Source organism: Stegostoma tigrinum, chromosome 6 (genome assembly GCF_030684315.1).
Source record: "Stegostoma tigrinum isolate sSteTig4 chromosome 6, sSteTig4.hap1, whole genome shotgun sequence".
Lineage (NCBI taxonomy): Eukaryota > Metazoa > Chordata > Chondrichthyes > Orectolobiformes > Stegostomatidae > Stegostoma > Stegostoma tigrinum.
Window position 1 is genome coordinate 111,354,890 of NC_081359.1, and position 23,845 is coordinate 111,378,734.

At 44.2% G+C, this 23,845-nt stretch overlaps 1 protein-coding gene across 1 annotated transcript in view; it reads right to left on the reverse strand.

The window, feature by feature from the left end:
- Positions 1-503: 503 nt before the first annotated feature.
- rnf169 (ring finger protein 169) overlaps positions 504-23,845 on the reverse strand; it is a 27,034-nt gene continuing 3,692 nt past the window's right edge. The window contains 5 exon segments of the mRNA XM_059646877.1: positions 504-4,727; positions 9,115-9,211; positions 9,939-10,057; positions 13,041-13,214; positions 18,273-18,349. Of these exon segments, the coding sequence (XP_059502860.1) occupies positions 3,687-4,727; positions 9,115-9,211; positions 9,939-10,057; positions 13,041-13,214; positions 18,273-18,349 (1,508 nt within the window). The 3' untranslated portion in view covers positions 504-3,686.

The following is a 23,845-nucleotide window of genomic DNA, read 5'->3' on the forward strand; positions in this document are numbered from 1 at the left end:
GTGAACAGTTTGGGCCCCTTATTACTTGGCTAATCCCAGGTATGGAAAGACCATCTTATGAGAAGTGGTGAAGTAGGCTGGACTGTATTCATTGGAATTTAGAAGAATGAGAGGCGACTTGTTTTGAAACTTAGATTCTTAGGGAACTTGACAAAGTAAATATGGAAACATTGTTTCCTTGTGGGACAGTCTAAGACCAGAAACACAATCTCAAAGTCAGGCTCAGTCACCCTTTTATCTTCGAGATAAGGAGGAATTTCTTCTCTCAGAAGGATGTGAGTTTGTGAAATTCTTTACTGCAGAGGGTGTAGAGGCTGGTTCATTAAATATATTCAAGGCTGAGATCAATCGGTCTTTAATCAATGACAGGATCAAGGGTTAGCAGGACAAAGATAGGAAAGTGGAGATCAGGAACTTTGGATCAGCCACAATCTTACAGAATGGCATTAATGGGCTGAATGGCCTACTAGTGCTCCTACATTGTATTGTTAATTATCTTCAAGGACACAGATGCTTCCCCAACACAGTGTTTTACCACAGAGGTAACAATCCTCAGCAGTACTAATTAATCTCCAACTTGTGTAACCCATTGGGGAAGATGACAGAACTTTCATTTATTTGCCATAGAACAATGGAGACAAACACGAAAAAAACAAAACAAGATAATATGGACAGTCTTTTTCTACATATACACATACACATACACACACACACACCAACAAACACACACACACACCAACACACTCCTCAATCCAACTCCTTTTGGCACTCATGTCTATTAAGGCGAGGCATGGTAAGTTCAATCTGTACAAATATTGGTTATGTGAGTGCATTCTGCTTTCCTGAAAATTACTTGTCCACAAACTCAAATCCTTAATATATATCTCTTTGACAAATATTTCTCAGTGAAAGAATTTAAAACAAGTTAGGATGAGCCTAAGTGCTTTACTGGGTTTAGTATAAAGTATATTAACAAAATGTCCATTTTCTTTCATTAATCCAATACTCTTTTCATATAGAAAATGTCTTCATATTTTCCACATGATTACAAAAATATTTAGCCCTTGTTTGTAATTTCCAAACCAGTATAGGAACCAGTACAAGAAATCCGAAACTCAGATTTACTGCATTTAAATAGGCCTGTCACAATACAACAATTTGGCTGTAAACAAGACTTGTATCCAAGAGGCAGGCAGGGAAAGGGTAAAGTAGGGCGGAAGGCAGCTTACGTGAGCCATAAACCTGCTGGTCTCTGTTCTGTGAAGTCGATGTAATTCTACAGAATAAGTCATGGATTCTACCACCCAGTTGATCTGGTTCCTTCTAGGTTCTCTTTCTGAACTCTTGCTCCTACTATGTTTTTCCCCAGAGAATTGATACAGGTGCAACACAGCAGTGAGTGATCATACACTTCCCCACAGAAGGCACTGGCCATTTAGTCTCTCCAACTAGCTGCTGGAACCAAGAATGACAACAGTTGACTCTTTGAGCACTTATAGGTTCTGGAATGCACTGCTTGGAAGAGGCTGCTTCAACCAAGACATTCAAGGAGATAGTGGGTGATTGTTTCCATGTAAATAATGCAGGTTTAGAGGAAACATGCAGGAGGTTGGCACTAAGTCAAAATGCTGAGAGAGTCAGTGTAGACGCGATGGACTAAACTTTTACCCTTCCCTCTGCACAGTAACAATTTGTGATTTCCAAGTTGTTCCTTGTTTAGTTCCTATTCTACAATAACCCACATTCTGCAACAGAAGGAGGAAAGGGTCAGTAAAAGTTGGGGAGCTCTTGAAACTGTTTGATTGCCAAAGTGTCAAAACCAATATTCTTTTCTTTAAAAGCTCCAATTTCACACAACAGCACAATGCTCGAGTATGAAAGCAAGGTGGAATAGTGATAACAGATGCTGCAAAACCTTGCACACCATACCTGCATCAGGGAGATGGAGTAAGCAGTCTCTTTAAGGCAGGTGCAACAAGGGAAAAGGCTCCCTTTCTTCATAGCCCCAACCAAGACGACCTGCTTTCAGTGAAATCTGACCCTCCTATTTCACAGACAAGATGGGGACAATAACTAGAGATAGCAATAACTGCAGATGCTGGAGTCAGAGACAACAGAGTGTGGAGGTGGAGGAACAGCAGGCCAGGCAGCAGAGGTGCAGGCAAGTTGACATTTCGGCTAGTCTGGGTACTGGATTGCAAGTTAGGAGGCCAGATCACAGGAAGTTGAGCTCTGCATCTAAGTATCTACTGCCCAAAAGAAGCTAAGTGTTCAACAGTGGTGACAGCTCAACATGTATATATGTACACGTACATGTGTGTGTGCATGCACATGCGTGTCAGGTTTCTTTATCTGCAAGTTTAATAAGTCGCAACACTTTCAAAAACAACAAAGAATGCTGATGGCTTTCCATAAGCATGGCAAGTATTGATTAGGCTGAAATATTACACAGCACAGATAAAGTGAGCTGGAAAAAGCCAAGAATTATCAGCTGGCTGAAAGGAATTTCTGAAGGTACAAAATTTACAACAAAATTAAGAAAATAAATTCTTTACTCAAAATGGTGATTTAACAACTTTCAGTGGAGGCATTAGGATTAGACGGGAGTTCGGGATGCTGGCTTACCCTAACCTCCAGTTACGTTTCAGCCCTGGTATAGCCCCAGCCACCTATTAGGAGCGAGTTAGTGGAAAATGCTGTTCACGCGCTACATCATCTGACACCTTTCTCTCGGGTTGGGAACAGCGATGGAAGTTGGGGTGGAAAATGCTAAACCTCTTTCCTGTGGTCATCATGCAATATATGGCAGACTTCTGATGGTCTTGGCAGTCATTTCCCTGACTGTCAATTTCATCTGTTCATCAGCTCCAGTGAAACTAGGTGAATAAAAAAAATTCCTCTGCTTTGGGACACAGAAGCATGTCAGGTGTCTGTGGGAGAAAGGCAGGACATGGATACAAAAGCCTGGCACAAGTTGCTGGTTGGTGGAAGGATGCACATCAACGAATGGACAGAGGGGACCCAGAGCAACTCTGATACATTGCTCAAATCAGGCACATGCACTGACAGAGATGAAACACTAAGGGGAAAGCACTAATAAGGGAAGAAGAGAAATTTTCTTGCTATCATCCCTCTTCCAACCTGAGAAATGATTCCCCTTTCAATAAAAAAAAAGATTAAGACAAGCTAACTTGCACATACGAAACCTGAAATGGGAATTAATCTAGGCTCCTTGCAACACATTCACTCACAACAATGTGGATCCAACACGGCCCAGGATCAGAGGGGGTGAGCATGATGATTATCTGCTTCATACAGAACCTCAGTAAAGGCCCTGATCAGCTATTTCTGCAGCACATCAGGAGCTGGCCCAGAAAGAAGGAATCACAAACACGGATTGTCAATAACTGCATACAGCTCTTGTGATAAAAAGGAAGCATTAAGGCTACATCCAACCACTGGCTGATGGATTAAATTTCTCTGGGGCTCAGGGAGAAGGGGGATCTCAGATAGTGAAATTAAAGTCAGCAATTCTGCACCGGCAAAGGATCAAGACCAAAAAAAAGCCAGCATGAAGTGAAGGACTGTATTATTCCTGTATGGGCCGCACATCACACAGACTGGAAGCAACAGGTAGAGATCCCTGGGCAGAGCAGAGCTGAGAGGGGATGATAACCATCCCAGAGCTACTTTGTTTTACAGTTGGTCTTTGTCCGCAGCGGGTAACCATCCTCGCTGCCTTTCTGTCGGTTAACTGCGGTCCGCTCAGCATCAAGCCGTCGCTGGAGCCTGGCTGTTAGCCTTCTGTCTTCCTCTTCCTGTTGGTTATGATCCAGGCTGCTGGCAGACATCATGTCACCATTGTTGATGTTCCACTTTGCCCGTTTGGTCCTTGACTCCGCTGTGTGCTTGGTCTTGTGGCGCCTCTTCTTGCCATGGGAGGATGAATGTTTTGATCTGCTGCTGCTGCCACTGATGGGTCCGCTGCTTTGCTTCGCCCCCATGTGGCTAGAAGATGACGTGCTGATATTGTGCAGAGATCCATTGCCCTGCTCCACAGTGGCTTGTTGGGTTGGGATCAGCTCCACGTGGCTGCTCCGACCCTCAGAAACCACCTGGTAGGTTTCTGGCATTGTGCCAGACTCTGAGCAGTCCATGCAGCCGGCAGAGTTTTGCAAATCTAAGCATTCAACCTTATGAAGGCCAGGGGAGCACGAAGCTGAAGATAATTCCATCCCAACAATCTCGCTCCATTCCCCCAGCCTGCCAGCAGCATCCTCACCCTCATCCTCCGAAATCAGGGTGCCCTTGGAGGCTACCATCTCTTCATGGCGCTCCTGCAGAATCTGGCCCCACTTCTGTAGGAGATTGGGGTTCACGTCATAAGTGGTGGTGGCGGCAGCTGGCTTGTAGAAACCACAGCCGAGGTTTCGGGGTGTCGATTTGACAATCTTGGGTTTCATGACCCTGCCATCTGGCAGCTTCTTCGGAGGGGTGCAGGGTGAACAGCTGATGGGCTTGAAGTGATTGAATTCCCCGGAGATACTGTCATTGCTGTCGGGGCTGGCTGACCGCTCCCTCTTGGCTGGGCATGATGGCACTGGGTCATTTGCAGAGCGTTTTTCCGAGCTCAGGTTTGGGGCAGAGTTGGAGCGACTGTTTTCAGAGGATGACAGAACGTTGATAACATTGTTGGTAATGAGGGAACCTGCAGAAACCAAAGCTGTCTGCAAAGAAAAGAGAGAGAGATTGGAGAGGATCCACTGCAAATAAAATCAGAAAATGTGCATCTGGAAACTGCACCATCTCAATGATAGACTGGCTGAAATATCATTGCATAGATCAAACAGTAAGAATCCTATTGAGTCAATTCAGAAGAAATGAGGTCATAGGGAGGGGAATAGAGAAACATATGAAGACAGTAGAGTGACACAAGTAGACACTGAGCATGCTCCACCATTCAATAAGATCATGACTGTTTTGAATTCCACTTTTCTACTTACATACATTATAGTCTGATGAAGAGGGCTGGGAGAGATCAACATGGAGGGTAAACAATACTGTTGTATATCCTAAGTAGCCACAGGAAACATGATGTAAATCAATGGCACTCAAAGATATATTGTTGTTGTTATACCAGGGATATGGTTTTCAAGGTTAAATCATGAGGGCTGCTCATATAGACCAGACTTGCATCCCCTTGAGTTTAGAAGATCAAGTTCAGATCCAATCAAAATAATAAGATCATAAGAAATGGAAACAGGAGTAGACCATTCAGCCCCTGAAGGCCACTCTTCTTCACATCTACTTTCCTGCCCTTTCTCCATTACCCTCGATTCCTCTATTGATCAAGAGCCTATCTCAGCTTTAAATAAACACCGACCAGTAATTTTTTTCTAATCTCCATCCAGATGAATCCTGCATTTTGATTCTTCAAATCAAGGTCATTCAAGCAGTACATACAGGGTCCTACTTGGGAAGAGGTAAAACCCAACCTACTTTCGGGAAATAGGGCAGGACAGGTGACGGAGGCGACAGTGGTGGGGCACTTTGGGACCATGGACCGTAGTGCTATTCATTTTACTGTAGTTATGGAGAAGAACAAAACTGGTCCACAGATTCAAATTCTAATCTGGGGAAAGGCGAATTTTGATGGAATTACAAGAGCTTGCAGGGGTTGATTGGAGTAGTTTGTTTGCAAACAAAGGGACCTCTAGCAGGTGGGAGGCCTTTACAAGTGTGATAGCTAGAGTTCAATGTCTATATGTTCCTGTGAGGGTGAAGGCAGAGGTTGGCAGGAATAGGGAACCCTGGGTAACAAGAGATATTGAGGCTTTGACCAGAAAAAAAGGAGGCATGGCTCAGGTACGGGCAACGGGGATTGAGGGAATCCCTGGAGGTATACAAGGGATACAGAGATTTACTGAAGAAGGAAATCGAGGAAGGTGAGAAGGGGGCATGAGGTAGCTTTGGCTGAGAAGATTAGGGCAAATTCAAAGCAATTCTTTAAGTATCTTAAAGGAAAAAGAATAAGTAGAGAGATTATAGGACCCTCAAAAGACCAAAGTGGACATGTATGTGTGGAACTGCAGGAGATGGGCAAGGTTGTCAATGAATATTTCTCCTGTGTCTTTCGTGGAGAAAGACACGAAGACCCGGGAACTTGCGGAAGTTAGTAGCGATATCTTGGGGGCAGTAGCAGTGGTGTTGGAAGTATCAGAATGTATGAAGGTGGATAAATCTCCTGATCCTAATCAGATATATCCAAGAACCCTTCCAGAGGCTAGAGAAGAAATTGCAAGGGCCCTAGCTGATATATTTGTATCATCATTAGCCACAGGTGAGGTCCTGGAAGACTGGGGGGTAGTGAATGTTGTGCACTTATTCAAGAAGGGCAACAAAGAAAAACGAGGAAATTATAGACCAGTAAGACTTACATCTGTGGTAGGTTACTTACTTGAGAAAATTCTGAGGGATAAGATATACATGCATTTCAAAAGACACAGTTTGATTAGCTTGATCAGTACGGTTTCATGCGTGGGAGATCACGCCTCACAAATTTGTTAGAGCCCTTTGATGAAGTGACCAGGAAGGTTGATGAGGGCAGGACGGTAGACATAGTCTACATGGACTTCAGTAAGGCCTTGGACAAGGTTCCACATGGTAGGCTGCTCTGGAAGGTTAGATCACATGGAATCTGGGGAGAGCTGGAAAATTAGATACACAATTGGTTCGATGGTAGGAAGCAGAGGGTAATAGTGGAAGGATGCTTGTCAGACTGGAGGCCAGTGACTAACGGTGTGCCTCAGGGGCTGGTGTTGGGCCCATTGCTGTTTGTAATCGATATCAATGATTTGGATAAGAATGTACAAGGCATGATTGATAAGTTTGCGGATGACACTAAAATAGGTGGCATTGTGGACAGTGAGAAAAGTCATCAGAAATAGCAGCAGGACCTTGATCAGCTTGGGAAGCGAACAGAGAAATGGCAAATGGAGTTTAATATAGATAAGTCTGAGGTGTTGCATTTTGGAAAATCAAATCAAGGTAGGAGTTTTGTGGTGAATGGTAGGGCCATAAGGAGTGTAATGGAACACAGGGACCTTGGAGTTCAGGTGTGTGGTTCTCTGAAAGTGGAGTCATACACAGAAAGGGCAATTAAGGCAGCTTTTGGTACACTGGTCTTCATCAATCAGGGTATTGAGTACAGAAGTTGGGAAATCATGTTGCAGTTCTACAGGACATTGGTGAGGCCACACTTGGAGTACTGTGTTCAGTTTTGGTCACCTTGCTAGTAGACTGGAAAGGGTGCAGAAGAGATTTACAAGGATGTTGCCAGGACTCAAGGAACAGCTCCGACTGTTTACAGTGTAGGAGACTGAGAGGGTACTCATAGAAGTGTATAAAGTCATAAGAAGCATGGATAGGTTGAATGCACTCAGTTCTTTTCCCCCAGAGTTGGGTAATCGAGGACGAGAGGGTGTCAGTTTAAGGTAAGAGGAGAAAGAATATATGGTAAGCTGAGACAACAACTTTTTTTTTACACAAAGGGTGGTACGAATATGGAAGGAGCTGTCCGTGGAAGTGGTTGAGGCAGGTACATTAACAACATTTAAAAGGCATTTGGATGAATACATGCTTAAGAAAGGTTTAGAAGGATATGGGCCAAGTGCAGGGAAATAGAATTAGCATGGGATGGACATTTTGGTTGGCATGAACCAGTTTGGGCCAAAGGACTTTCTCCATGCTGTACGGTTCTATGACACTATTTCTCACTGCTGTAATAATCTCATTCCTAATTAACTACTCCACCTCCTTATCCTTCCTTCCTTCCTATCCTTCTGAAATATCAAATGCCTTGAACATTCAGATCTGGTCACCTTGCAACTGCTACAATATATTCATTTATTTCGATGTGTGCTATGAATTCATCCTCCTTGCTACGCATGCAACATGCATTCAGATAGAGAGCCTGTATTATGACTTTTTACCTCTCAAGTGAGCGATTGACCCACAACCTAAAAATGTAATTATTCCACCCATAAGCAAACCCTGACCAAACCAATACAATCCCTTCTCAAGTCATCCTTCTATCATAGTGGTAATGTCATTAGATTAATAATTCACAGCCTCCTGGGACTTGAGTTCAAATCCCGCCATGGCAGCTGGACCTCCCTGATTTAAAATCAATCGATAAATCTGGAATCGAAAGCTACTCTCGGTGATGGTGACCATGAAAACTACCTGTGATCACTGCAAAAACCCAGCTGACTCATTAGTGTCCTTTAGGGGAGGCAATCTTCCATCCTAACCTGGTCTGTACTACACGTGACTCCAGACCTTCTACTTTCCTTTAGTATCACTGGGTCAAAATCCTAGATCTCCATCTCTAATGTTATTCTGCACGTCCCTTCATCAAACGGACTGCAGTGGTTCAAGATGGGGGCTCAACACTACCTTCTCAAGGATAACTAGGGACAGGCAATAAATTCTGACTCAACTAGTGATGTTCACATTCAGTAAATGAATAAAAAACATCCAGAGCAATGTGGTTGACTCTAAATAACCCACTGAAATGGTCCAGCATGCCACTCAGTTCAAGGGAAACTAGGGATTTGCCTAATACCCATTTACCATTTTTGCCTAATCTGACCTTATTTGTTGGTACACTCCTACACATGCACATGCTGCTCTTTGCTGTCACACTCTGGCAGTTTCAAATCAGACTGAAAACTGAAAGAAAAGCAGCACTGTCTTAAAATTAGAGCCAAACCATCCACAGGCAACGTCTTGAAGAATTTCTTCACATAAGGATAGTGGAAAACCAGAAAGCTTTCCCCAGTTAAACCTGTAGACGCTGGGGAACAAGTACATCTTTCAAGCTTGAGAATGATAGATTTTTGTTAGGGAGGGATGTAGAGTAATGAATTATGTTAGTGACATCCACAACCCATTAAAGAATAATAAAGTTGAAGGGAACAAAGCAGACAGTGAAATTCCTTGTGCACAAGGAACTGCATAATGTTTCCAAATGATTAGCAATTGTTTCAACACATAAAGGAAGTCAGTCATGTAGCAGTTTACGAGGTCAGCCCAGTCAGAAACCACAAATACCTTGGTTCTGCTGTCACTGCGAGGTGTCCCTCTTCGGGTCTGGTTGTTTTCTACTGGTGTGCTCCAACTTCGATTCTCCTCCTCGATGCTCAGCACACTGTAACAAGAAGCCAAGATTTATGGAAAGGAATCCAGGAACACTTCAACAACATTTACAGACCTCCTTGAAAGTAGCATAACTTCCCGAGAGATAGTAAGGACTGCCAATGTTGGAGTCTGAGGTAATACAGTGTGGAGCTGGAGGAACACAGCAGGCCAGCCAGCGTCAGAGGAGCAGGAAAGCTGACATTTCAGATCGGGACCTTCCTTCACAAAATGATAGATAACTTTCTGAGGTACCTTATAGGATTGATTTTCAAACACAAGTCACCAGGTCGCTCAGGAGATATCAGGCACAGGCGATGGTCAAAGAAACGCGTTTTAAGGAGGGTCTTAAATGGAGAAGAGAGAAGCGGAAAGGTATAGGTAGGGAATTCCAGAGCATAAGGATCCCAGGCAGCTAAAGGCATGGCTACCCTTGGTGGACTGATTAAAACCAGGCTTTCCCAAGAGCCAAGATTTATAGGAGCAGAGATCTCAGAGGGTTGGAAGGCTGGAGGAGATTACAAAGAGAGAGGGAGGAGGAACATGGAGGGATTTGAGCATTTCAAAATGGTGTTGTTGCTGGACCATTAGCTGAGACAGTTGACAAGAGAATAGATTATAATAATGCACAGAGATAGTGAATGGAATTCAGTGCAAGTTCAAGGACAGCCAGCAGACAGCCAAGGCTGCTCCTTCATTAAAACCACTCTCTTGGCCAAGATACCAAAGACTCTAATTACCTTGCAAATCGACCAGATGAACTGGCACTCAGCTTGTTGTTGGCTGCTAAACCCCATTGCCGCGTAGTCATATGTTTCACTGGCTCCTCATTCTCTGAATCAGACATGTTGTCAGTAGCCTGGAGAAGAACATGAATATTAAATCTCATATCGCACTGAATGAACAGTGGAGCTTCATCCTAAAACATCCGATAACTCCTAGGGGTAAGAGATTCACCAGAAGATGGTTTCATTTGTAAAGTGGCCTGTTCAGTGCCAATCTATCCCTTCAGGCTCCTACTGCCTGTGTAGCACCGATGCCCAGCACTGAGAAAATGCTGCATTATCCAAAGGCAAGCAATGTGGGAGTGCTGCGTTGTCAGAGTTACTACTTGTGGGAGTGCCATACTGTCAGAAGTTCAGACCAAGGAAACGTCACATTGATGACTGATTTATTTTGAACGGAGCGTTGAACTTCGGCTCTTACTGCCTTCTTACAAGGGACAGATGCCGAAGCATTTTAAGAAAAATGGGGCAGCTCTCCCCAATGTTTTCGATCATTAGTGCTAAAAGAAAAATCATCCGGGCTTGTTAGTCGCTTGCTGTAGTGCTCAAGATGTCCTGCAATGATATTTGTCCGTGGGCAGCATCACACTAAGATCACCTGGTCCTTGATCCCCTTACTAATTATGGGGCTTAGATTACTCACCACTGCAAGGGAGCAGTAATCACAGAATGAGAGAGCTCAGAAGGAGGCCATTCACCCCATCTGCATTAATCAACGAACATTTTGACTCAGTGCAAAACCCTTGTCACTTCCCAATAACACTGCATTTAGTTTTTATTGAAATAATTATCTAATACATTCTGGAATGCTTCAATTGAACCTGACTCCACCACATATTCAGACAGTGTGTTCCAGACTCAAACCACTTGCTGTGAGAAAAAAAATTTCTCTCACCACACACTTGCTTCTTGCGAAGCACTTTAAAACTATGCCCTCTTGTTCTCTATCCATTTAGAATGGGAGCAGTTTCTCAATACCTACTCTGTCCAGGCCAATCATGACTTTAAAAACCTGTATCAAATCTCCCCTCAGCTTTCACCTCACCAAGGAAAAATGTCCCAAAGTTCTTCAACGTTCACTCATAACTAGCGTGTCTCATCCCCAGACCCACTTTTGTAAGCCACTTCTGTGTTTGCTTCAAGCATTCACATTCTTCCAAAATAGTGATGCCCAGAAAGACAGGCAATTCTCCAATATCCAATGTAGGTTCAGCATGACCTCTTTGCTCTTGTGCTATATGAGGGAAAGCTCAGGATACTGTATGCCTTATTTTTCTAAATTCATTCCTGAGATGTGTACATCACTGGTTGGGCAGCATTTATTGCCCTTGAGAAGGTGATGTTGCAAGTCCATGAGCTGTAGGTTAATCCACAATGACCTTAGGGAGGGAATTCCAGGCTTTTGACCCAGCGACACTGAAGGAACAGTGATACGTTTCCAAGTCACGATAGTGAGTGGCTTCAAGGGGAACTTCCAGGGAGCAGTGTTCCCAAGTGTCTGCTGCCCTTGTCCTTCTAGGTGGAAGTGGTCATGAGTTTGAAAGGTGCTGTGAGAAGATCTTTGGTGATTTTCTGCAGTGCATCTTGTAGCTGGTACACACTGCTGCTACTGACCGTCAATGCTGGAGGGAGTGGATGCTTATGGATGCATTGCCAATAGAGTGGGCTGCTTTGTCCTGGACGGTGTCAATCTTCTTGGAGTGTTGTGGGGCTGCACCCATCCAGGCAAGTGGGGAGTATTCTATCACACTCCTGACTTGTTCCTTATAGAAGGTGAGTCAGAGCTGGGGAATCAGGAGGTGAGTTACTTGCCGCAGCACCCTTCTGGTTATGGAGATCACTGCTTCGTACAGGCGCAGGTGACACAGGCAGTGGATGAGGATACTGTAGTGGTTAAAGAATGCAGATCAGCAGGGCCTTCTACAGGGCAACTGGCGAAAGCCATAGTCTGAGATCAAATTTTTAAGAACGAATTACATGGTATAAAAGACTCAAAATTTTAGATGGCAGGGGTCGTGGCTTTAGAAGGTGCTGCCCAAAGATAAGGGCATCAGATACATGGGAACATCACCTGCAAAGTCACCTCCCACCCACCCACCACCATGACTCGGAAATTTTTAAAAGAAATTCATTCACGGGATGAGAGCGCCACTGGCTAGGCCAGCATTTAGTGCCCATCCCTAATTGCCCAGTGGGCAGTTTAAGGGTGAACCACATTGCTGAGAGTCTGGGGTTATCTGTTGACCAGACCAGGTAAGGTCGGTAGTTTCCTTTCCCAAAGGACCATGAGTGAACCAGATGTTTTGTTGCAACAATCATCAATTGATTCATGGTCATCATTAGACTTTTAATCTCATCTTTTTTTTAAATGAATGCAAATTCCACCACCTACCATGGTAAGATTCAAACCTGGATAGCCAGGATATTACCTGGGTCTCTAGATTCATAGTCCAGCAATAATATTACGCAGCCATCACTTCCCTGATTATATCACAGTTGCCTGGTCAAAGTCCTGGTATTCCCCTCCAGCGGCATTGTCAGCATACAGCATATGGACTGCAGCAGTTCAAGGCAGCAGCTCACCACCACCTCCTTTAGCAGCGAATTGGAACGGCCTATAAACGCTGTCCCAGGCAGGAATGCCAACATCCCACAAGTGAACAAAAACAACTGGATGGTTCTGTACTACACAGCAGCCACTGTATTTTCTGTTAAACACGAAAGAGCCTCCCTCATCCAGCAGCAGCTGCTCAGACATTCAGCCTGGCCACTTTCTCCATGTGCTTCCCCCAACAGAAACAGGCAGCTCAGAGAATACGTCAACAGCTCATTGTGAGTGCATATTATGAGTGAGAGGGAAGGAGCAGGAAGTGAATATCAGGGGGCAAGGAAACAATGTTGATGGAGGTGCTAAGGCAGGAGCTAAGGGATTAAGAGGCAGGGATGGATAGAATGGAAGGCAAGGATAAAAAGAGATAAAGGATAAAGAAGGAGATAAAAAGATAGCAAGGGAAATGAGAAAGAGAAAAAGTCAAGAGAGAATTTATAAACACTCACAAAATCTTGACCCCATTTTCTTGCCAGCTCCTCATCCCTCTTCACCTGCTCCATGATTGTTTTCTTTTTTTCCATTTGTTGCTTCTCGTGTTCCCCCTCAGCCAGAATAATCTGAATTATTTCCGCCGTGACCGACTCATCATCTTCCTTCAAGCTCCCCTTCTCTGGCTCGTACTGGAGACGGGAAATGTTGTAATCTCAGTCTCAGTGAACCCACTACACCCTCTCCATCCCACCCTGCATGCAAGTAATGGGCGAAGCTGGATAACTGGACATGAGCAGGGGACATTAGCATTACAGTACCCACGCCCATTACTACCAAAACTTCTTCAATAGTAAGGATTTGTAAATTATACAGCAACTTTAACAGGATGAAACTTCCCACAGTGCTTCACTGGCGTGTAAGCATTTGACAATGTGAGGAGATACTAGGATTTGGTTGACGAACACCTTAACCAAAAGGCAGACAGGTTCAGCAAGGCAATTCCAGAGTTCAGGCCTCAGGAAGGTGAAGGCACAGCAGCCCTGGTGCAGTAATTACACTGGCAGGCAGGAAAGGGGCAATGGGTCGCAGAACAATACAGCACAGAATGTTCAAGAGGCCAGAATGGAAAAGCAGAGAGATTTCGTTGTGGCCAACATATCCTCCCATTTGGTTTTAGAGGGCATAAATAATTTAAATCCTGTGCGGAGCTGCAGATGAGTGTGAAACTTAAAAGAAACTAACTTGAGCAGGAATTTTCAGGATGCAACTTGGCTGCGCTGCTTAGAAAAATGACTGGTTTTGGAAATAAGGAGCTGGATGAACACAGCAGGCCAAGCAGCATCATAGGAGCAGGAAGGCTGACGTTTTGGGCCTAGTCCCAGAAGTAGAAAGGGAATAGGGGCAAGGCCACAGATTTAACTCCCCAACGTAGAGATTTATAATTTACTTTCAGAGTCATGACTCCGCTAGTTGCTCTCTGCAGAAGCAGAGTTGGAGAGTTTGATCTACTGTCTTTTATTTCATCACTCCCCTGCAGTGTTTAGTCTGACTGTTCTCATTCAAGAAGGGCAAAGCTAAATTACTAACAGAAGGAATTTCCAGAATTTCCCAACTTGGACGTAAAGCGTGGAACCTCAGCAAATTACTCTGATACAGATGGGATATTACTTGGAGAGCCCTGCCTCACTGTCTTGCTGTACATAGAAGATTACAGGACATGATTCAAAAATCACGTAGCCATGGCTGCTTGGTCATTGCACTACCTTGTCTAATTTCTCACAGAATCATTAAACAAGTTATTTCATCACTGTGGTGGGAAGTTATTGTGTGGAGAATGGCTGTAGCATTCTCCTGAATAAGGGAGAAATCAAAATCACTGGTTCCGCTTTGAAATAGTAGCTTTGGAATTTTGAATATCCACCCAAAAAGGCAGACAGATTTCAGTTAAAAGTGGCTCTTCTTCTAACCTGACCCTCTGATGGCAAGGTATTCCTTCATCCCTGACTCTCCAATGGTGGGGCATTCCCGCAGCCCTGACACAATGGTGCACCATCATAGCTGATCCCCTGAAGGACAGTGCAGCACTTCCTGAATAGTGATTCTTTAATAACGTAGCACTCAGTCATGCTGATCCTCAAACAGTGCATTCACTCCTGTATAATAAAATGTGAGGCTGGATGAACACAGCAGGCCAAGCAGCATCTCAGGAGCACAAAAGCTGACGTTTCGGGCCTAGACCCTTCATCAGAGAGGGGGATGGGGGGAGGGAACTGGAATAAATAGGGAGAGAGGGGGAGGCGGACCGAAGATGGAGAGTAAAGAAGATAGGTGGAGAAGGTGTGGGTGTTGGAAGCGGGTGAAGGGGTCAGTGGAAGGAGGGTTGGGTTCCCGGTTTGTTGGAAGCGGGTGAAGGGGTCAGTGGAAGGAGGGTTCACTCCTGTAGTACAGTCTGCCAACAGTGTTCCGCACTCCCTTGATGCCAACCCTCTGACAACTGCCACGGTCCCTCGGCAACGACTCTCCAACAGTGCTGCGCTCCCTCAGCAGTGACCATCCAACGGTGCAGCGATCCCCCAGTATTGACCTTCCGACAGTGTGGCGTCTCCTCAGTGCTGATCCTCACATGCATGCTAATCTTGGCCTCATTCCTAAGAGTGTCAGGGACATGCAAATACTTGTTTCCAAAAGATATGAGCCCAGGAGCTGGGCCGGGACAGTCAGTAAAGATGGTATTGCTCTGGATGTGTCCAGATCTGTGCCACGGAAGGACGGCATTCCAAATTTCATAAAGTTACTCTGCTGTGTATCTGGACCCCAAGTGCCCTTAACTGTATATCCTGTAATACAGAGCTGAAAGTTTGTCTTGAAATTTCCAACTGACCCCCAGGGATCCACATTTCCAACCCCTTTTGTGTAAGAAGTGCTTCCTGACAGCCTAAGTCTATTTTGAAGATTCTGTTTCTTCTGGATGTGAGTTTCCTCGCTGAGCTGGAAGGTTAGTTTTCAGACGATTCGTCATCATTCTAGGTAACATCATCAGTGAGCCTCCGATGAAGCGCTAGTGTTATGTCCTGCTTTCTATTTATCTGTTTAGGTTTCCTTGGGTTGGTGATCCATTTATCTGTTTAGGTTTCCTTGGGTTGGTGATCACCAACGCAGGAAATGACATCACCAACCCAAGGAAACCTAAACATATAAATAGAAAGCGGGACATAACACCAGCGCTTCGTCGGAGGCTCACTGATGATGTTACCTAGAATGGTGACGAAACGTCTGAAAACTAACCTTCCAGCTCAGCGAGCAAACTCACATCCAGAAGAAGGTTAGTTTTCAGACGTTTCGTCACCATTCTAGGTAACATCATCAGTGAGCCTCCGACGAAGCGCTGGTGTTATGTCCCGCTTTCTATTTATATGTTTAGGTTTCCTTGGGTTGGTGATGTCATTTCCTGCGTTGGTGATCACCAACCCAAGGAAACCTAAACAGATAAATGGATCACCAACCCAAGGAAACCTAAACAGATAAATAGAAAGCGGGACATAACACCAGCGCTTCATCGGAGGCTCACTGATGATGTTACCTAGAATGATGACGAATCGTCTGAAAACTAACCTTCCAGCTCAGCGAGCAAACTCAAATCCAGAAACTCAACCTGAGCTACAAATCTTCTCAAAACTCGCTATTCTGTTTCTTGTTCGGGACTCTGTCCATCCACTCCCTGAGGAAACAGTTTCTATCTACACCACCAAATTCATGAATCATTTCAAACAGAAAACCATTTAAACCCCTGAACTGAAAGGAAAACAGGCAAAGGTCATGTAAGCTGAGTGTGCAATTTATCCCTGAAAAGGCCAGGCAGCTTTCTGGTGAATTCATGCCACAGTGGCAATGTGGGGTATCCTTCCTGAGGTTTAGCACAATTGAGTGCAGTCACTTTAGATGTTTCCCACAATTGATACATTCTTTTGCTTCTTGTGTATCTGCCACAAAGGGCCTTCATTCTATTAGCAGTTTGGATTGATTGATTTTTCACATTAATTTTTAGGGATTTGACTACCTGACCTCCAATAATCCCTGCTATTCAAGACTCCGATCAGCGATTTGCACTGGGGGAATGTGAGGGGTAGGGTACGTGCAGACTGGACTGAACGATCAAAATCAAACAGCTCATTCAGCATCACATGGTTATCAGCATCTTAGTGGTGAGCCACTTTGTTAATTTCTGAAGTCTGAATGATATAGGGACACCTACAGTGCTCAGAAGAAGCAATTTCTATGATGTTAACCCAGCAACAGTAAAGGACCAGCAAAATATTTCAGGATGGTGAGTAGCTTGTTGTAAAACTTGCAGGTGATGGTGTTTCCATATATCTGCTGCCCTTATCCTTCTAGATGCAAGTACTGGGTTTGGAAGGTGCTAAGAAGCCTTGCTAAGTTGCTGCAGTGCATCTTTTAGAGGCTTCCTGACACAAAAGGGAGTGGAAGTATGGATTTCTGGGGGTCAATTGGAAATTTCAAGACAAATTTTCAAGTCTGCGTACTACAGGATATATCGTTAAGGACAGAGAGTCCAGATACACATCAGGGTGAGCTCACAAAAGTTGGAATGCCCTCGTTCCACGGCACAGACCCAGACACATCCAGCGCTTCATCGGAGGCTCACTGATGATGTTACCTAGAATGGTGACGAAACGTCTGAAAACTAACCTTCCAGCTCAGCGAGCAAACTCATATCCAGATCCAGGGCAATATTATGACTGTTCCAGCCCAGCTCCAGGGCTCCACACTGTTGCCATTGTGCATCAGTGGTCAGGGAGCGCATGTTGAAGGTGGTGGATAAAGGTGGCAATCAGGTAGGCCCTTTACCCTGGATGGTGTCAAGCTTCTTGAGCATTGTTGGAGCTGTGCTCATCCAGACAAGTGGGAGGTATTGTGTACACTCTGACTTACATCTTACAGGCAGCCAGGAGGTTAAGTTACATTCTGAGAATATTCAGTCTCTGCCATGTCCTTTTGGCACAGGATTCATGTGACTAACCCAGTTCAGTTTCTGGTTAATAGTAATCGCTAGAATGTTAATGGCAGGAATTCAATAGTATTACCACAGAATATCAAGAGGTGATGTTTAGACTCTCTCATGGAGACAGCTACTGATCGCTGTAATGTCTGGATGCCTACTGCTCGGTAGGACTACTGGAGGATGTAAGCACAAATGAAAACGTCAGCTTGTGAGAAGAGAGCCCAGTGAAAACAGAAACTAGTAACTACTGCACCTTCTCAGTCCAATGTCTTCCTCTGCAGCAAATGCAGCAAAGACTGCCAATGGCATAGTGGGGTTCAGGAGCCCCAGAAGATGATGCCGAAAGAGTTGACAACCACAGTTCAACCAGCGTCTAATAAAAAGGAGGGCTACCACATACTGTATTGAGATCACCACTGACTGGCACTTGTGTGATATGACAGAATTTACTCACAAGCTCAGGCCTGGAACACAACCGTAGAATATGCATTTCCTCCAACGCAACATCAGCAATAAATGGTTACAGTGCAAATTGTGATGTGGATGATCAGCCATGATCACAACGAATAGTGGTGCTGGCTCAAAGGGCCGAATGGCCTACTCCAGCACCTATTGTCTATTGTCTATTCCAGGGAGACAGGTTATTCTCTAGTCCACCAACCCTTGCCCATTCCCCTCCTCATTCGAAAAACAGTTGACCGAAGTAACTGAAGTGAGGGGACAGTACCTGTCGGAGTTGGTTCTCAAGCTCTTCCCGGACATCACCTGCTTTACTCAGCACCAGAGGAGCACGGAACACTGGCTCTGTAAGCAAAAAGCAAAACAGAAACTCACTAAAGGCAAACCCAACTCCAATCAGATGAGGCTTCAGGTGTAGCCAATACCTTTTGTCTATCAAGTTCTGACAATCAAAGAGCCATATTGCACTGGAGAAGTCATTCAGTCCATTCTGTGCTGATCCGTTAGTAGAACTATTTAGTTAATCTCACTACTCCCAGTTTTTTTCCCCCCTCTCTACAGCCTGGAAATTTCCCCACCCATTCTTACTGAAAAAAAGAGACAGGTCGTCAAAGCTTTTCATTTTGCCCTCATCAGGACAATTTGTAGGAAACATCAGTATAAAGACGGAACAAAAACTTTAAACTGTATCAGAATAAGTACAGTACAGGCTATTCAGCCCACAATGTTGTGCTGAACTTTTACCCTAATCCTAAGATCTAGCCCTACCTCATAATATCTTCCATATGCTTATCTAATAGCCACTTAAATGCCCCTAATGAGGCTGACTCCACTACCCTCTCCGACAATGCATTCCACGCTCCTACTACTCTCAGAGTTAAGGACGTCTCCCCTATATCTACCTCCTTTCACTTTAAAACTATGCCCCCTCGTAATAGCTACCTCCACCCTAGGGAAAAGTCTCTGGCTGTCCACTCTATCTGTACCTCTGATCATTTTGTACACCTCTATCAATTCACCTCTCATCCTTCATCGTTCTAAAGAGAAACGCCCTAGCTCTCTCAACCTTTCCTGATAAGACTTTCCCTCCATTCCAGACAACATCCTGGTAAAATCTCCTTTGCACCTTTCCCAACGGTTCCACATCTTTCCAATGAGGCAACCAGAACTGGACACAATACTCCAGATGTGGCCGAACCAGGCTTTTGATTTGCTGGAGCATAACTTCACGGCTCTTGAACTCAGTCCCTCTATTAATGAAAGCTGATACAACATATGCATTCTTAACAAGTCTATCCACCTGGGTGGCAGCTTTCAGGGAACTGTGAACATGAACCCCAAGATCCCTCTGCTCCTCCACACTGCCAAGAATCGTTCCATTAACCCTGTATTCTGCTTTCAAGTTTGCCCTTCCAAAATGAATCACCTCACACTTTTCAGGGTTAAACTTCATCTGCCACTTCTCAGCCCAGCTCTGCATTCTATCCATGTTCCCTTGTAACCCAGAACAGCCCTCCACACTGTCCACATTTCGACCCACATTTGTATCATCCGCAAATTTGCTAATCCATCCTTCCACTCCTTCATCCAGATCATTTACAAAAATCACAAATAGAAGAGGACCCAGGACAGATCCTTGAGGTATATCACTCATAACTGAGCACCATGTTGAATATTTTCCATCCACCACCACCCTTTGTCTTCTAAGGGCCAGCCAATTCTGAATCCAATCTGCCACATTTCCCCCATCCCATGTCTCCTTACCTTCTTCATGAGCCTACCATGGGGAACCTTTTCAGACACCTTACTTAAATCCATGTATACCAGATCCACTGCTCTACCTTCATCCACGTGTTTGGTCACCTCTTCAAAGAATTCAGTAAGGTTGGTGAAGCATGATCTACCCCTCACAAATCCATGTTGACTATCACGAATCAAAATGTGCTTTTCCAAGTGATCATAAATCCTAGCTCTCAGAGCCCTTTCCAATAAATCACTAACATAAGGCTAACTGGCCTGTAATTTCTGGGGTTATCCCTATTCCCTTTTTTGAACAAGGGAATGACGTTTGCCTCTCTCCAATCTTCCGGCCCCATACCCGTGGACAGTGAAGATGAAAAGATCATCGCCAAAGGTCCTGAGATCTCTTCCCTCACTTCCCATAGAATCCTTGGATAAATCCCATCAGGCCTGGGGGACTTATCTATCTTCAACGTCCTCAAAATTCCTAGCATACCTTCCTTACTAACATCGACATCAATTGGTTGGCAAGTGAACTCTGATTAGTAGAGGCATTGCCATGAAGAATGCAATGCTGCTCCCATTTACTTAGAATTTCTTGCAAATTGTTCTGAGTGCAAGATGAAAAGCTTATATCAAGTGTGCCTCTTTTCAGCAATACTCAAGTTCCAAACTACTAAACTAACGTAAAAATTATTGCATCAGCTTCCAGGCCTCATACTTGTACTCATCCTTTCAACAATTATCTTCAGTCTGTGTCCTCTGGTTACCAGCCCTCTCCTGAGAGGAAATCATTACTCCGTAGTTTCTCTTGTCCCTCATAATTTGGAATTCAGACAAAGTTCTATGGTAAGAGAAGATGTGTGTTGTGACTGTGAATGTAAACAGCAAACATTTTATTCTCAGCCTCTGCAAATGGCTACATTCTGGACTCAATTTACCTTTAGAACATAGAGGCTTGAAATGATTGACATAACAGTGAGGGGAACAGACGTGGTAAGTAAGGCTATACGGTTTATAGAATCTCACAGTATTTAATCACACAGTCTCTATTGCTAAGGTTTATACTTGTTCAGTTCACACTGCTTGACTGAGTCTAAAGTTAAGATTTAGAGCACAGGAGGCCATTCATCCCATCATGCCTGTGTCAGCTGCTAAACAGCCTAACGCTATGCCCAAGCACTGGGTTGTGACCTGAAACACATCACATATGAAAATCTGAATGGCACATATGCAGAGACATGTTGTTAAAGCTTTTCATCTTGCACTCAACAGGACAAATGCAAGAATGCCAAATTTCACTCAATCTCAACTTATACTGGAGGAAAAATGGGAACCGATTGGCTGAAACATTTTAGGGAGAAATCAAAAAGGATATAGCCGCTCCCTAAGCTCTTTTGTAACTCAAAAAAGGAAGCAAAGCTTGAACATTTACCTTTAGTTTGCAGATAATAGGCCTGTTACAAATGTTGTTGCTGCTAGTAAATAAGCCTTGTAATGAGGTCAACTAATCATCTTACACTGGTGGTTAATACAGCAATGAGCGCATTCAGGGATGTTTATCAAGTGCTGATCAATCAAAGCAAATCACAAAACAAAATCTCCAGCGATAGACTTGTTGATTCAATCCCACCTTGGCTTAACTAAAGATTTGCAAAACATTTTTAAAAATTAGGAAGTATAAAACTGGTTTCACTCAAAATGACCATGAAATTGTTAAGATAAAGACCAGCTGCAAAGGAACTGAATAGCAGAATAGCACCAGGTGACTTTTTAAAATTCATTTTTGGGATGTGGGCATCACTGCCTGACCAACATTTATTGCCTGTCCCTATTTTCCCTTCACAAGGTGGTGGTGAGCTGTCTTCTTGAACCACAGCAGCCCACCTGCAGTGAGTTGACTCCTAATGCCATTAGGGACGGAATTCCAGTATTTTGACTAAACAACACTGAAGGAATGGCGATATAGTTCCAAGTCAGTACGGTGATTGACTTGGAGGGGAACTTGAAGGTGGTGGTGTTCCCGTGTATCTGCTGCCCTTGTCCTTCTAGGTGAAAGTGATCATGGGTTTGGAAGGTGCTGCCTGAGGATCTTTGGTGAATTTCTGCAGTGCATCTTGTAGGTTGTACACACTGCTGCTACTGAGCATTGGTGGTGGAGGCAGTGGATGCGGTGCCAGTAAAGTGGGCTGTTTTGTGCTGGATGGTGTGAATTTTCTTGCGTGTTGGTGGAGTCACACCCATCCACACAAGTGAGATTTTTCCATCACTCTCCTGACTTGTGCCGTGTAGATGGTGGGCAGGCTTTGCAGAGTCATGTGGTGAGTTACTCGCCGCAGTATTCCCAGCTTCTGACCTGCTCTTGTTGCTAGTGTTTATGTGGTGAGTCCAGTTGAATTTCTGGACAATGATAACACCCACAATGTTGATAGTGGAGGATTCAGTGATGGTAACACCATCGAATGTCAAGGGGCGGTGGTTGGATTGTCTCTTATTGGTTCTGGTCATCGCCTGGAATTTTTTGGTGCAAATGTCACTTGCCATTTGGCAGCACAAGCAAGAGGCCCTAACTAAGGATTTGAAAACTAACAACATTCAGACATTTATGAAGCACACAATGAGAGTTTAAACAGTCCTTCCAAATCTTTTGGAGGGTCTATGACATTTTGAAGATCATTGCTGAACAGCTCTAGCATTATACCTGTCAGCCAGAAACAATCCAAGGTCTACACTATCTATTTTACACACGTGCATACACACAGACACATATACACACAAACTAGGAGAGAGTCTTTCGCTACCTCAGGTAGTCTCAAAGTACTACAACAGGACATATCTGTTTTTAAAGTGTAGCCAACACAGAGTCTAATTTGCATGCAGCTGAATACTATCGGCCCAGGACACAGGCACGAACTCTCCCGTCCTCGGAGGCTTGGGCACAACATTGGAGGTTGGCACTGCCTATACTGTACTGAAGGAGTGGAAAACTGTCAGAATCTATAATCAAAGGGTCTATCTGCCCTCTAAGGTGGATGTCTATGATTCCACTCAAAGTTGGGATACTCCTCAGCCTTCATCCCTCAAACAAGGTAATACAAACCTTTTACATTGATAATTTTTTATCATATTGCTGTTTGTGAGATCTTGCCGTGCACACATTTGCTGCAATGTTTCCTACATTATAATAGGGGTTAGTTTTCAAAAATACTTTATTACTTGTGAAACACTTTGAACGTCGCAAAGTACCCAAAGGAGTTACATATAAACAAAAGTCTTCCCCCCCCCGACCACAGCGGTGACGGGGGATCTTTCACAATAACTTGGGTGGGAAGATGGGGCCTGTTCATCAAGGACACAGCATCTCAAACAGTCTAGCACTCCCTCAGGACTGGCACCAGAAGCATCAGCTTGAGTTTCTGGAATAGGTCATAAACCCATGATGGCCTGACTCAGCAGACACTATTACTAACCAAACCAAGGCTGATCTGCAACAGCTACCCGCCACAACTACAGATGTTGATGATCTGAAATAAAAACAGAAAGAGCTGGAAAAAGTCAGCTGGTGTGGCAGCATCACTTTCTGATTTAGATCTCTAGCATCCACAGTACTTTGCTTTTATTTTAGACATTTTATTTATTTAAATATTTAGTGACCAACTGTACTTGTACAGTTGACATTGCTGACAGTGCGGTTTAAAGGGGAATTATAGTCATAGATGTCTGCTACACAGGAAAAATGCCTCTGGCCCATTGAGTCTGTGCTGGTCAAAACAACCACCTAACTATCTTTAATCCCATTTCTCGCACCTGACATCACAAGTACATGTCTAAACACTGAAATGTTGTTATGAGGGTTTCTGCTTCTACCAACCTTACAGGCAGTGAGTTCCAGATTCCAGCTTCCAAACGACCCTCAGTAATTTTTTCTCTCTCTCACACCCCCTTTAAACATTCTGCCTCTTAGCTTAAATCTGTGGATATACTGGGATTTTTGAATTTTGAACTAGATTCCTGAAGAAAGGCCTAGACCCAAAACATCAGCTTTCCTGCTCTTTCTGATGCTGCTTGGTCTGCTGTGTTTGTCTAGCTCTACACCTGGGG